Genomic DNA, 16,150 nt, shown 5'->3' on the forward strand with positions numbered 1-16,150 from the left:
AGAAAGGCAACTTTTATAGAGAATATATCCTATATGAAAATAGATGCATAAGATTTATTACCAGCAACATACTATTTTCTAAAAATATATAACTGTGAGATAAAAAATGCAACTGGACATACCCAAAGAAGTTGCTGAGGAATAGATTCCTATATCATGTAACCAATTCTTCATTCAATCAATAAGCATCTAATGATTCCTTGAAATCTTTCTTTTGAAGTGAATTTCTACTAATGGAATACTTTCCTATTGAAAAAGTATTTCCCTATATGACATTACGGCATGTATAAATGACTTTAAAAAGTGTAATAAACTTTAAAAACCACATATTTAAAGAGAAAATGCTAATTTATCAGTAAAAGTGCAATGTGTTTTTTTTCCTGAACGATATAAAATTGGCATGCCCACCTTCAATTGTAAAGGAATAACATTAATTTTAGAGAAAGGGTTCTTTGAGGAGTTTTATTTTCACTTTGCAAAAAGATTTTGAGTATTTTCTATATCTTAGTAAGCCAAAGTTTTAGTGAGGTACTCCACTGTTTTAGCCTCACTGGAATTTATAAAATAAAGCTCAAAGAAGGGAATGGTTCAGTTACACATCTGGAAATCCTTCATATAACAGTTGCACACCTTAGCATAGCAGCTGAAAAAAAGAATGGCTTCAGAAGGAGGAAGAATCAAGAGAACTCTAAACCCAGTGACTAAATACAAAAAGTGACAGCCTTAAAAAACAATTGAGCTATGATGACTTTTAATGAATAGCCCAAAAAAAAACTGAGCTATGATGAATTTTAATGAAAAAAATCTCACACCTAGAAAACTAAAGAAACCTTTCCTTCTCTCAGTTAAAAGGTAAGCTGGCATTTATGGATGTGTCACACAGAATACATTCTACGAGGCAGTTATTTTGTTACTTGTCTTCAATTTTTTTTGCCACAAGAAAAGCTTTAGTGTAGGGGATGATGATGGTGAAATTACTATGGTGTAAAAGCAAAAGACAACAAAAAGTTATTTCTTTTAAAAAATGGATGGATTTAAGAGGTATTTGTTTTTATTATCTTTTGAAGATCTTTTATGAGCCTTTGAAAGTTTTTATGCTAATGAAAAAAGCTTACACTCTCCATCTGTGCTTCCGTGGTGAACTAAGATTTGTATTAATAATGGCAAAGTATCAGGTTCTGTTATTCATTCTATAAATATGAAAATCTGCATAGTGGAATAAAGCTGTGCTGATGATCACTAAACCAAAGGTAGGACAAAAGAGCAATGTTTAAATCTGTTTTATAAGTATCAGCACTGCTCAGCTTTCTAAGAACTGATCTTCCATAATGTCACAGACCCCAAATGATGGATCCTCAGTGCCAATAAATGGTTCTAAAGACCAGACACTAGGCTATAAGAATTACAGAAAAACACAACTTTTGAGAAATACAGCCATTTGACTCAGGAGTTTCTAATGATATGGACTTAGTGACTTTGATGATTTTGGTCCCAAACTATTAAAGAATCTATGAATTTCAATTCCAATATAGTTGCTACCCAGCATAGAAATAGAAAAACCTTTCCAGTGTCTTTCAAGCAAATGCTGAGACAACAACCAATTTTCTGATTCTTTTATTTCCTAGCCCCTGCACTGACAGCTCTTTAGGAGAAATGATTTTGGTTGCTAGATTCAACTCTCCTAGAACTAATCTCTCCTAAACTCGTCTTCTTAAATTAACATTGGTTTTGATGCCCAAGCTTACATCCAAACAATTCCCTTCTCCTCAGCTCACCACTGTTGCTAGGCAATCTCCCAGGTCTATAGACATGAACCTGGGCCTGACAATCATCTTATAAAAAAGAAAAAATAACTTTGTAATTCAAGAAACTAACCTGGTATGGCCTCACTTTATGATGAATTTCCTGGATTCCAACCTCTCTGGTTCTTACATCACGGCACTGTTTAAAAAAAAAAGATGAAGAGAAATATACAATAAATGGCTGGGTTCAGCACTTAGAGGAACATTCCCACTATTCCTTAGGGGTTCAGAATTAAATCTGAATGGCATTATTCACTCAGAAAAATCCAATGAATTAAATTCAAAATGAAACCTTTACCAAGTCATGCTTAATATACTTTGGTGATGGAAAATACAGAAAATATATAAGAAGTACAATTTCGTTGTATTCTAGAAATTAGAATATTACCAATTTGTAAGGCAAGACTTAAAAACATTATTATTAAAATCAGAGAACAGTCTGAGTCAGGGGAGAGAAGATAACATTTAGAGTTTTTAATAGAAGACTTGGTTGAGAGGGAAACAAGATAGTTGGCATCAAATATTTCAAGATTTTTTATTGGGAAAGAGAAACAGTTTATATATAGAAGACAAAATTTGCTGGAAATTATATGGCAGCATAAGAACTAATAATAGGAATTTTAAAAAATGGATGTCTTGAGTGATGAACTTATCATTGGAAGTATTCAAACCCAGCTGAAAGACCATCTCTCAGGGATTTTGTAAAATATATTCACATATGGACAGGCAATTGAAGTAAAAGCCTTTGAAGAGCCTTTCTAATGCTAACAATCTATGATTCCATAAAACATAAAAGACAAAATAAAAAATTTCCACATCTGCATTATTTGCAAAGTTCCTATTTAGCTTTTAATTTTCATAGTGGCAGGATTAGTTTCAAAGAACTTGGGAAGATTTGGTATTAAGATATGTAGAATAATATGAGTAAAACCAAGAGAACAATTTACAGTCTGATAACAACATTGTAAAGAAAAATAACTTGGAAAAATTTAAGAATTATGATCAATGTAATAACTGGCCATGTTTCCACAAGACCTATGATAAAGCTGTTACCTACCCCAGAAAAGAAAGTTGATAAGATTCAAGATAAAGAATGACTTTTTTTTTCATACATGGTAAATAAAGGAATAGTTTGCTTAATTATAAATATTTGTTACAACTGTTTAGTTTTTATTTTTTTCCATCAGGGGCAAAAGGTGGGATCAGTAGGAAAAAGGTAACTAAAAGCAAAGGAAGTTATTGAAATGTTTTAAAAACTACTTAGAAGATAGCAGAAAGCACTTACTATATATTTTAAAAGAAAAGCAAATTGCATTTATTTGTAGTTTCAGGTAACAATTCTTTTCCTGTTCTATTATGTATATAAAAAGGTAATTTTAACTTTTTAAATAAAATAAACTTTATAATGGTATTATTTTAGAAATTAGAAAATATCATTCACTACACAGAAAACACAGTTCACTAACTGTTCTTTAGATGAATTTTGGAGCAGCAAAGTTTTCCAGAGATGGTAGAAGTAAACACCAAAGTTATTCCGTTCTATGAACCACTCAGTTTTTCAGCCTATTCACTTTCCGTAAGCTATACTTTGGATGGTTATGTTCTTGATTTTGCTATCACCCATAAATGTACTATACCTCAGTTCAAGAACTGTGAAATCCCCCTTTCTGATCATAATCTATTGACTTCTCATTTTCTTTTTGCCTTCTCTATAAAAATCTTTTTCTTCATTTGCTGTGACTTCCAATGTCTTGATCTTTCCATTCTTTTTTGGGTTATCTCCCTTGCACTACCCATTCTCTCCTCTTATCTTGAGCCATTGGTGAACCAATTCAATTCTATATACTCCTCTCCTCTCCAGGCTTATTATCATATGGCCAATTATGCCCAGCTATTTGTCATCTTTGCTCCTACATACATGTTGCTGAAAAAAGGTAGAGCAAAATCATATTACCATTCTGACTGAGTCCACTACAAATTTATATTACACAACCTCAACAAGGCCCTCATTGCCACTAGGCAATCCTAATATTATACTTCACTCTCCCACTCTCGAAAGCAGCTCTTCCAAACTTTTTCATCCCTTCTCAAACTTCCTATGGTTCCCTCTCCCCAACTTCTTAGTTTAGAACCTGCCTCATATTTTACAGAAAAAAGTGAGACCATTCATTATGGCCCCCTCTTCTTCAACTCAAATCATGCAAAGATTCAGTCCGCCACTTATTTCCTCCTTCAAGCAATCCCATTTCATCTTATCTCCTCCAACAAACTGCTTCCTCTGTCATCCCTACTCTATTACTTATTTTCAATCTCTCCCTATTTAATGGTTTATTCTCTATCTACTACCTACAAAAATGCCTATGTCTCTCCACCCTGAAAAAAAAAAAACACAAATCTCACTTGACTCTTCACAACTACAATTATCCTTTTTCTCTTCTGCTCTTTGTAGCTAAACTTCTCAAAAATGCTGTTTACAACAGATGCTTCTATTTTATCTCCTTTCACTCTCTTCTTAACCCCCTGCAATCTGGCTTTGAACCTTATAGTTCAACCAAAACTGCTCCCTCCAAAGTCACCAATAATTTCTCAATAACCAAATCCAAAATCTTTTCTCACTCTTCATTCTCCTTAACCTCTCTGAAGCCTCTGACACTGTTCATCACTCTTTCCTGGGTATTCTCTTCTCTCTAAGTTTCAGGACACCACTTTCTCCTGGTTCTTCTCCTACCTATTCTTGACTACTCCATCTCAATCACCCTTTCTGGATTCTCCTCCACATCACATAATCTAACCATAGATATCCCTCAGAGTTCTGTCTTAGAATCTCTTGTCTTGTGCTTTTTTCTGCCAACTGCAATTTGGATATTTATAACATCATTTGCAGGCCGTACAAAATTACCAATTGATAGACTCAAGCAGTGGGAGGTTATTGTACCTAGTTTTTAACTCATCATCGCCTGTGGTTACCTTAGCAAATGATTTCATGAGCTGTATAAGGCCCATGGACTGGATGTTCCCCATCCCTGTTCTATACTATGTCATGTGTTGATCCCATTAGTTCCCTAGGATTTACTCTCCCTATGCTGACAATTGTGCATTTATGCCATTTTGAACTGGGTGTCCAGCAGACATATTAAGCTCAACCTGTCCAAAACAGAAATCATTATCTCTTCCCCAATTCTTTCTCCTATTTCTATAAAGAGCAACATCCTCCTCCCAGTACCTCAGCTTGCAACTTAATGTTTTCCCCTCATCTCTCAGGCCATATAGCCAAGCTTTTGCCAAAGTCTGTTACCTTTACTTTTCCAACATCTCTCAAACACGCCCTCTGCTCTTCTCTGACACTGTCACCGCCTGCTCCTGGTCCTCAGCACTTCACCCCTGTGTTACTGGGTCTGTTGGTGGATCTGCCTGTCTAAAATCTCTCCCCATTCAATGGAATCCATCCTCTCTTCAGCCACTAAAATCATTTTCCTAAAGCACAGGTACAATCATGTCTCCCATGTTCTTGGTTATTACTAAGTCAAAGTTGAACCCAATCCCGGTTTTATGTAGGAAAAATTAGCAGGATTTCTGAAACATAGGGTCAAATTAAGCAGAAAGACAATGAAATTGGTGAAGAGGAGAATAATGTAACACTTTCGTTAGAGGTCACTGATGCTCAGAAGGTAAAAAATGAAGGAGCAGAGAGGATTCTGGTCAGAAAATTCCAAGCTCTTCAAATTTCCTCCACAAATAAGACAAAAGAGTACACAAGAGCAGTGAAAATAAACAAGAGCTGGGAAAGAACAGTGGCCCTCCTGGGATAATCAGGGAAGATCAGAAGAAAGTTACCAGGGTCCTTCCTGAGATCGTGAAATAAAAATACCCCAGGATATCTCCACTGAGGCAGCTAGTGGGTGGCCTCAGGGCTAATGGGGTTGGGAGTGAGATTTTCACTTCCTGAACAATGTGGGGCATTGGGGGATTGAAGAAACCTCTGGTGGTATAGGATGCCAGGCCCAGCTGGGCCATCCCTTCGCTGAGAAGGAACCAGCATGTCCTGATGAATGTAGAGGTGACAGGGCAGGATGAGTGGGGGGCTCTCCCAGAAGAACAGAGATCCTGATTTAGGTTCTAGCCCAGAGGGGAGGACTGAAGGAAGACTTAAGGCCAGAGGCCTTACTCCCTATCCCAGGACTAGAGAAAAATACAAAACTGATGTAAATAATAATACTAAGAATGAGCAAGCAAAAAAGAATCCAACCACAAAAAGTTACTATGGAAATGGAGAAGACCAGGGTTTGTTTTCAGAGAGGATAGTAAAGCAAAAAAAAAGTCTCTTCTATCCCCAAAGAATACTGTTAAATGAAAAAATAGAGGAACTTTAAAAAAGATTTTAAAAAATGAAATGAGAGGTTGAAGAAAAATTTTAAAATAAAATCACAATCCAAGAAAAACAAGACTATAAAACAAAGTCAACCAACTAGAAAAGGAGATCCAGAATCTCAAAACAACTCCTTGAGAATTAGAATTGGATAAGGGAAAGCCAATGAAGTTACAAGAGATCAAGAAATAACACAAATAAGAATGAAAAAAAAAGAAGAAAATGTGATTGTTCTAAGAAAAACAAATAAAATGGAGAATAGATCAAGGAGAAAACCTAAGAATAACCAGACTAAGGGCAGCTAGATGGCAGTGGATAGAGCACCAGCCTTGGACTGTTAAGTACCCATCTAACACTTTCTAGCTGTGTGACCCTGGGCAAGTCACTTAACCCCAATTGCCTCAGCAAAAAAACAAAAAGAATAACCAGACTACCTGAAAACTATTATCAAAAAAATAATCTTCACACAATACTAATAATAGTTTAAGAAATTTGTCCTACAAAGAGACCTAACTCAGTTTCAATTGATAAATGATGGACAGAAGCAGCTACATCCAAAGAAAGAACACTGGGAAATGAATGTGAACAATTTGTATTTTTGTTTTTCTTCCCAGGTTATTTTTACCTTCGGAATCCAATTCTCCCTCTGCAACAAGAGAACTGTTCGGTTCTGCAAACATATATTGTATCTAGAATATACTGCAACATATCTAACATATATAGGACTGCTTGCCATCTAGGGGAGGGGGTGAAGGGAGGGAGAGGAAAAATCGGAACAGAAGCGAGTGCAAGGGATAATGTTGTAAAAAAAATTACCCTGGCATGGATTCTGTCAATATAAAGTTATTATAAAATAAAATAAAATATATTAAAAAAAAAGAAAGAAAGAAATTTATCCTAATATGTTAAAAGAAGAGAGGAAAGCAGATAAGGATGTGCAAATTAATGGGAATGGGTTAAGGATAGGTAGAGAGGATACAGGAAAAATGATTGGAGGGAGGGTAGGTTCAGTAATAGGAGGGCAACACAGCAGGTTAAAGTAAAGCAAAAGAGTAGGAGGGATAGGAAGTAAGATATAAACACAAATAAAATAATAAAAGTCAAAAGTAAAATTTATTAGGTTAAAAAAGCATGGATAATAATCAAGATTCTAACAAAGTTAAACCTAAAATAAATTTCAAGAGAAAAATAGGGAAACTAAATTATGTCATTCATATCAATACTGTTTTAGATTTTTAAGATTACAAGACAGTGTAAAGTTGGAATAATGCTGTGATGTAGGAAATGATAAATTGGTAGACTTAGAAAAACATGGAAAGACTTGGACACAAGAAGGAGGATGTTATCCACCTTCAGAGAAACAAAAGACAAACATAGTAAGGTTTTACATAGATCAATATGAATGTATGTTCAAACATAGATGTCTTTATGTGTCTGTGCATATGTATACATGTATGTAGGTTTGCATGCATAAATATATTCACTCAGCCTTTTGGGGGGAGGGGGAGAAAATGGAGCAAAAAATGTGTGGCAGGGAAAAGAAAACCTACAGGGAAGCAAAGAAAAATTCTGAATACAATGTGTACTATCTATTTCATAGTTTTCTTGAAATGGAAAATTTATTGTTTTCATTTCAAATTCTCTTATGTTCACTTTGAAAATGGAAATTTTTTTCTTTTGAATTTAAATCATAAATAAATAAATTTTTTAAGAAATAAAGGAAGCTTGCAGATAGTAAGACATTGATCTGTATAGGCATAAAAAAATTCTTGTAGATTTAAAGATGCCAAAATAAACAAATAAACAACCAACCAAAAAAATCTTAGAAGGGAGGAAACAATTAAATGGGGAAAAAAATAGAATCAAAGAGAAAAATTGGATTTTCCATAAGGAGTATATAAATACACAGAAGAAATTATTCAAATGACCAAAAATGAAATAAAAGCTCTTGAGAAAAGATTTGGAAAAGGAAGAAAGAGAAAGTGGTATAACTGATCCAAGAAATGATCTCCATAAAAGTAAGAATAAACCAAACAGAAATCAAAAACTTCATGAGATTGTAAGAAATATTAAAATAAAAATCAAAAGTTTGAAAAAAATAAAAGAAAATATAAAATATTTGACTTAAGAAACAATTCCCTGGAAAATAGGATAAGAAATTATGTAAAAATCACTGGATTCCCTGAAAAAAAATTTTTTTAAAGCAAATGCCTACATACTATATGTCCTTTTAAAAATATATATATTTTTTAATTATAGCTTTTTATTTACAAGACATATGCATAGATAATTTTTCAGCACTGACAATTGCAAAACCTTTTGTCCCAATCTTTTCCCTCCTTCCCTCCACCCTCTCCCCCAGATGGCAGGTAGACCAATACATGTTAAATATGTTAAAGTATATGTTAAATATAACAAATGTATACATATCCATACAGTTATTTTGCTGCACAAGAAGTATTGGAATAATGTACAATTAACCTGTCAAGGAAATCAAAAACTGCATACTATATTTCAAGAAATCATAAATGAAAACTGTTCAAATAAACTAAAACTGAAGTTCAAAGTAAAGGCAGAATCTAATGATTACCTAAGCCAAAAAATGAAAAATCCCCAGAATGTCATAGTAAAAATCTATAATTCCCACGTAAAAAATAAAATAAAAATGCTGCTAAAGCACTTCTTCAATACACACACAACACACACACACACACTTCCCCACCCCCACTTCCCTGACTGTCTTACCAATAAGGATAAAAAACCTTAATTAAGATCTAAAAAATAGACCACTAATATTTCTTAGAACAGGAGAGTTTCACACATTTCTGATAAAAAGATCACAGCTGAGAAGGAATTTGGAAATACAAACACGAGAATCAAGAGAAACCTATAAAGATAAATTTATTTGAGCAACTGGAAGGTGATGTAACAAGTACTATGATGATACAGTACGAACAATTTAATAGAAGAAATGGGATCTTAATGTTCTCAAAAGATATTGAGGGAAAGAGAAAAAAAAGTCCTGCGGAAGAATTGGGTCTGCTCTAGGGGTTATTTGAGGGATGAGAAGGGAAGATAAAATTAGAGCAGAAGGGAGGAAAATGGAGGTGAAACTTGCTATTTCTCTTAAGAAGAGTGGAAGGTGGGGGGGGGGGGGGGGGGGGAGGGGGCCCTGGCATCAAATAAAATTCACTACCAACTGATTCAGACAGAGCTGGGTTGAAAATACAAAAACACATACATACAGACAATTCCCAATAGTCTGATTTAGAAATAATACATCAAAATCATAAAGAAAACAAGAGGAGTTTAATGGGAAGAAACGTAAAGGGGAGAAGTACATCGGGGAAGGAATAGTTGTAAGCAAAACAAACTTCTTAATCCTGAAGAGATTAAAAGGGAAAAAAAAGAAAAAGCATCTAAGAAGGTGCCCATCACTTGAAGACTGGTTGATGAAATTCTAATATATGAATGTGATAGGATATAAGCCCAATACTATTGGACCACAAATATTTGCAGAAATGAAAAAAAGATTTCAGAGATTCCTGGGTATTATGAACTGAAGCAGAGTACAAAGAATAGAAATCAGGAGGACAACTTATATAAATATAACAATGACAGAGCTAGGCAATGGATTTAAGGTGCAGAAAGAGGCATATTCTTTTTTTTTTTTTTTAATAACTTTTTATTGACAGAACCCATGCCAGGGTAATTTTTTACAGCATTATCCCTTGCACACTTCTGTTCCGATTTTTCCCCTCCCTCCCTCTACCCCCTCCCCCAGATGGCAAGCCGTCCTTTACATGTTAAATAGGTTACAGTATATCCTAGATACAAAATATGTGTGCAGAACCAAACAGTTGAAAGAGGCATTCTTGAACATGGTCACCATGTGGGTTTATTTTGCTTGAGCTTATTTGTTATAAGGTATTTTTCTTCCCTCGCAGTCTTGAATTATGAAAATTCAGAATAAAAAATACAAGAAAAAATTATCATGCTATCCTTTGCACTGCTATCATATATATATCTTATATGTAGCTAGTAATAATAGCCTTTATATAGTGCTTTAACATATGCAAAGTGCTAAACATAATTATCTCACTGGAACTTCATGGAAGCCCTCTTAAGATTGGTGCTATTATTATATCCATTTTACAGATGAAGAAATTAAAATAAACTGCAATTAATAACTTGCTCAGGGTTATACAGTTAGTAATTGTCTGAGGCTAGTCTTCCAAGCTCTCATATTGTAATCCACTGCATAAATTATCTGGAGTGACCATAGTGAAAGGTGCTTAGATGAATTCCAAAAAACTGTTTTAAAGCTGCTGTTTACATATTGATGAGGCTATGAATGTAAGAGAATCATAGGCTGTGAATGAAAGTAGGAAAAAGCTAAAACTGTCTTCTATTGCTTGTTAACTACTTTATGTATTTTATTTTTGTATTCTCATATACATCATAAATTCTTTGAAGGTATCTGATGGATTTTTAAAATACTTTTCAAAGAGATTAGATACTCAAAAAATATTTGCTGACTAAAAGGGAGGTGGAATACATAAATGCAAATAAACAAATACTCTGATCTATGAAAATGGCAGAGGCCTGAGCCAGTGCATCCCGAGTGGTCCCTGACCACAAGAATCACTTGCTGAGAACAGGTATATTAAACAATGACAATGCCTAATAAGTTTGTTAAACATCACTTGGAAGATACAACCTAGCAGAAAGCTCCTTTGATTGATCCAATTATTCTCAACTCAATCATGAGATCCTAATTAATTTTTTTTACCTGTATTCCAAGGTCTTTCATTCTTGCAAATGCGAGCTCCCTCAAATTTCCATGCTCTACTCCTGAGCTGACTAAAGGCATTGGAATATCTCTGCAGAGGAAAAAGAACATAAAAATAATACTGTAGTAAAGCAGATTTATTCCACAGAGTAATCGGTACACACCCTCACTCCCGTATCTCCGCCCATATCCCCAGATATCAGGTACAAAGCATTTTACTTCTCCCATATTTTCATCAGTTTTATCATTTACAAAATTAAGAAATCCATTCCCCAGGACCACAGAGTAATGTACAGTTGACAAAAATTACTAAGCAGTACTAAAAAATGTTATAAAAATGACTAATAAACACCTATAATTTTCTGATGATGATACAAAGTAGCATGTTCTACATGAAACTAGAAATAAAAGTTCAAAAATATTAATTTAAGGAAGAAAAATCCTACTGAAGTAAAATGGAATTACTGAATCTTATTTTAATCTCCAACTTGTCTTTAAGGCCTCAATTCTCATACCTGGAGAGCTATTATGGTATTCATAGACATATAAAGAAAGGCAGCTTTTGTAAAAAAGCATATAAAAATTCAAAGGCTCTCTCTTGTTATCACTGTATTTTTAAAGTCTCATATAGTTAAAACGTAAATATTAAAACAATGTAAACACACAAACTAGAGAAAGAGATTTGGCCAAATATTAAGTAAAATTTTCAACAATTAGAGGAAACAAAATTGTTTCTCTCCATCACCAGAGGTCTTCAAGTGGAAGCTGTATTAATGTTTGTCAGGGATATTAATACAAAAGGGAGTCCTCTTCAGGTATTAATTGAAATAGATGGCCACTTCCAACCTTAGTTTATCAGAGGCAAAGAAAAAAATAAGATAAAATATATATGTGTATACTATTTACATATACACACATATAACATATTTACAAATATATTCATATTTTATAACTATAGAGTATGGTTATCACTGAAGTTGTTCCAATTAATTCTATCCAACAAACTTCAATATCTGAAGATGGCACAAGAAACACTATAAAAAAGAAAAATCTACATTGGGAATATTGCTTGCCTTTTGGACATCTGTTTCCTACTCAACTTTTAAGTATTAGTTGTCTTTGTACAGAGAATATTCCAACTCTCTTTCCTTACTACTTCAATTCTCTAAATGGATTTGATTTTTTCATATCTCTTCTCATTTACCTCTACAAATGCAAAGAAAACACAATTAGCCAATCTGTTAGTCTGTTTTCCTTATTAGAGATGATATGATGTTCCATGTACAAAAATTCAGACAATATTAAGAGTACTTCAAAAAAGGTCTGTGAGGCTGTGGGAGAAATAGCCTTTTCACATAGATGATATAAATCTAAGGTGAGATTCTAAGTGCTGCTTTTGCTAATTAGCTGAGCCAAGGCTATAAAGAGAGCCTAAAATGAAAAGGGCCTAAAAGAAGAGCTACAAAATGAATAATTTCTTTTCCTAAGATCGAGATATTCGTTGTGTGCATGGGTGATTTTGAAAAATTTTAATGAAAAGTTAACTTGTTATTTCAGGACTATAATCTATTAAAACAGAATGTCTGATCTATGTTTCATCAACATTCTAGAAAGGGCCCTAATTCCCTTATTTTTTACAAGTGAACAACTGAGACCTAAAGAAATTATATAAATCAGTCACAAGCTAATAAGTTGTTGGTCCAACTTATTAATGAAGGAGCAGAAATCAAATCAGTAGTATCAGAGTAGAATGCTTTCAATTTGGCTAGAAATAAATATATTTACTGCTCTTATGACATCTAAGCTTGGTATGCTATATAAGCCTAGGAGGCATCTGGATACAGTTCTAGTCTGAAATTCTAGGTAGGACTAGTGCCTCCTGGATATGTATTTTTAATATTTTTCTCAGGACAGGAATCAACAAATGGCAAGAGAGATAGAACACAGATATCCTTAGCTATTTGTTCATATACACCCTGTGAGTTTCAATATTTCTCATATATATATATCTCTTTTAGACACTTAATAACTGTAAGATCCTGGACTAGTTACAACTTTCTGGGTCTTGGTTTTTTTCAACTATAATGAGATAATACTAATACTAATAAAATTCATCTGCAGGATAAATGAAATGATCATGAAATTAATGTCCATTGACTTGTCAAAGCACTAAATAAATGAGAGCTGCTGTTTTTTTTTTTTTTGTTGCATTATTGTGTATTACAATTCTGTATTAGAGGCCATTAATTTTACATAAGGATGCCTGTGGATCACACATTCCATTAGTTTTATACTGTATCTATTTTGTTTTATTTTTGTTTATTTTGTTAAATAATTCCCAATTACATTTTAATCTGGCTTGGGCCACACTTAAAGAGTGCAAGATGCTACACAAATATGACACCTCTATTCTGCAGCCTTAATGCTCAAGACTGTACAACAGCCTTTCTTTCAGAGTTCTGCTCAGTTTTGAAGGCAAGTTTTAGAATTCAGCACCTGCTTAAAAAGGTGTAGACAGTATCTATACTCTGAAATCAGCTAGTAATGCAATGGATGAACTACTGAGTCTGGAATCAGGAAGATCTGAGTTCTAATCTAGCCTCAGATATGTAGAAACTGTGTGACTCTGGATAAGTCACTTAACTTATCAATCTTATCTTCAACAACAAAATAGGATTATTAATTTAACTTACCTTCCAAGATTTTGTGAAGATTAAATGAATTGATATTTGTAAAATGCTTGGCCCACCTAGAACTTAAGAAGGTCTGGGAAAGGATGTCAGTAGGATCATTAGAAACCTCTGATCACAAGTGAGATTTTGTTTTCACTCCTCCTCATCAAAGTTATTCATCTCAAGACCAGTGAAATTGCAATTGTGGAGAAGGGAACAGTAAAGATCATTTTAGTCTTTCCCAAATAATCAAAACTGGTTTGAGAGAAGACTTCATTTTCCAAGTAAATTTCCCTTTAATAACAGTAGGAAGTAATGGCAGAGAGTTTTCTGCTATGTTCTTCCCATCTTTTCAAAGGGGCAGAAAAATTCTGATACTATGTGCTCATTTCATTCTCTTCTACTTTCAAACTGCATTAAGATTCTGGGGTGAAATGGTAAAATAATATTATATTTTTAAAAAAATTTACTCTGTCCCAATCATTCATATCTTTAAGACTCTCAAAACACTCAATGGTTTTAACAGATTGGTAAAAATGTGAATAGAGCCAGCCAATTTAATTTTGACAGGGTAAGAATTTGCTTCATCAATACTACCCAAACCATGAAATGTATTAGGAAGAAAAAGTCTGCTGAATTAGTCTATCATTATGCATATCCTGGACAGGAACTTCAGATGGTCAATGAGTTGGTCTGATTACTAAGAAAAATTGCAGCCAAGATGCATTTGGAAAACCAAGCAGCCTTTTTGATGACTTTAATTCCCAATTTTAAAAAAAGGTCCATCTTTTTTCAATATCAATATTTGTCTGGACATGCTGTATAGCTGCAAATAATAAAATACCATTTTATCCAAAGAATCAAAATTGCTGGTAACTCAAAAGTTAATGGAGAGATGCATTGTGGATACAAGCAAGTTATAAAAGATATTTAGGGGCACAGCTAAGTGGCACAGTGGATAGAGCACAGCCCTGAAGTCAGGAGGATCTGGCCTCAGATACTTAATACTTTATAGCTGTGTGACCCTGGACAAGTCCAATTAACTCAGCAAAAAAATCCCCCAAAATAAAAACATATTTAGGATAAAAGGCGATAGAAGAAAAGATAATAGATGGATAGCCCTAAATGTTATACTGGTTTCTGTGAAAGTCAAAAATCTTCAAGGAAATTCTCTAGCAGTCTGAGTAACTCCTCTACTGAATATTTATGGAAACATGGGCAAGAATGAAAATCAGAAAGTATGCATAGAATAGTTCTGCTCTGCTTCAATGGATGGACAATCCATACAAATCCATACAAACAATGATCATAATGTCACCAAATATCGAAATAATAAATAACATGGATAGAGGAACACATTACCTTTGAACACGGTATACTCGTGTCCATGGTGGTACAAGAGCCAATATTCGAGCTACTAATTCCACAAGGCAACTAGGAGAATAACTTTTATATCTTCCTGATTTCCAAAGCTCATAAAGACCAGTTCCACGTATTACCAGTGTAGGATAGAGCTTCATACCATCAGGGCGGAAGGCGGGGTTCTCAAAAAACTCCTGAGAACAAAGAATAAATAATTCTCAATTATCCATGCACAGATTATGTATTTTTTGAATTAACCAGTGTGAATTTTTAAGCTTGGATCCACCCAGAATCCCTCCTGGATTGTTTTTCCTTACCATTCAGCTGATAGATATTTAGACTGACTAAAGCAGAGGATTCACTTTAAAAGAAATAAAGTGCCATTCTAATGAAAGAAATTTTTTAATTCAGTTCTAGAAAACCCAAACATTAAATTACCAAGTACAGGGTCATAATCTTAGTATGATTTATTTCTTCATTTTAATTAGCAACCCAATTGTTACCTTATATATTTCTTTGTTTTGGAACTTGAGGTGACACACCAAAAGGGGATAGTGTTAAAGAAGCAATAACATTGTCCCAAATATTTCTCCAATGGCCTGTCTTGATCTTTTACAATTTAATCCACTGATCTTTTTTTTTTTTTTCTTGTCCAGAGTGATACACAAATTAAACAAAACTTTTTAGATCTTTATAAGAATGTTTCATAGAAAAGAGGACTAGATCAGGTTCAATTCATAATAGATTCAGGTGTCAATCTCCCAATGGGGCAAAAAAGTTAAGTCATCTGTAGACAGGAAGGCAAAAGAGTTAGAAAAACATCTCTTTCCTCATTAGTTTAACAGACTAATCTCTTACAATTAACATTAAGTCAGGTGGTTGGATGGCAACAGAATAGAAAACAGAGAAAGAAGGGAAGTACCACTAAACACCTGAAGTTTTTTATAAGTACAAAATACTTCCCAGAGAAAGAAGAACTGGATACCATAAGGAGTAAGGAACTTGTGATCCAATGAGAGAGATCTAATCAATGGGAAAAAAATGGTGGTGGTTAATGATTCCTTGCTAAGTGACAGTGTCCAATTGTCCATAGTCCAACCTGACATTAATAACAGAGAGATAAACTATTAGGGCCTGAAGTCAGATATATCTGAGC

General features: G+C 33.9%; 1 protein-coding gene across 1 annotated transcript in view; it reads right to left on the reverse strand.

Annotated features, from left to right (window-relative positions):
* Positions 1 to 16,150, reverse strand: part of ELP3 (elongator acetyltransferase complex subunit 3) — a 92,274-nt gene that overhangs the window by 37,983 nt on the left and 38,141 nt on the right. The window contains exons 11-13 of the mRNA XM_051975750.1: positions 14,995 to 15,188; positions 10,961 to 11,051; positions 1,876 to 1,941 (exon numbers count right to left, since the gene is read on the reverse strand). Of these exons, the coding sequence (XP_051831710.1) occupies positions 1,876 to 1,941; positions 10,961 to 11,051; positions 14,995 to 15,188 (351 nt within the window). The remainder of the gene's footprint in view (positions 1 to 1,875; positions 1,942 to 10,960; positions 11,052 to 14,994; positions 15,189 to 16,150) is intronic.

Source organism: Antechinus flavipes, chromosome 2 (assembly GCF_016432865.1).
Source record: "Antechinus flavipes isolate AdamAnt ecotype Samford, QLD, Australia chromosome 2, AdamAnt_v2, whole genome shotgun sequence".
In the NCBI taxonomy this organism is placed as follows: Eukaryota; Metazoa; Chordata; class Mammalia; order Dasyuromorphia; family Dasyuridae; genus Antechinus; species Antechinus flavipes.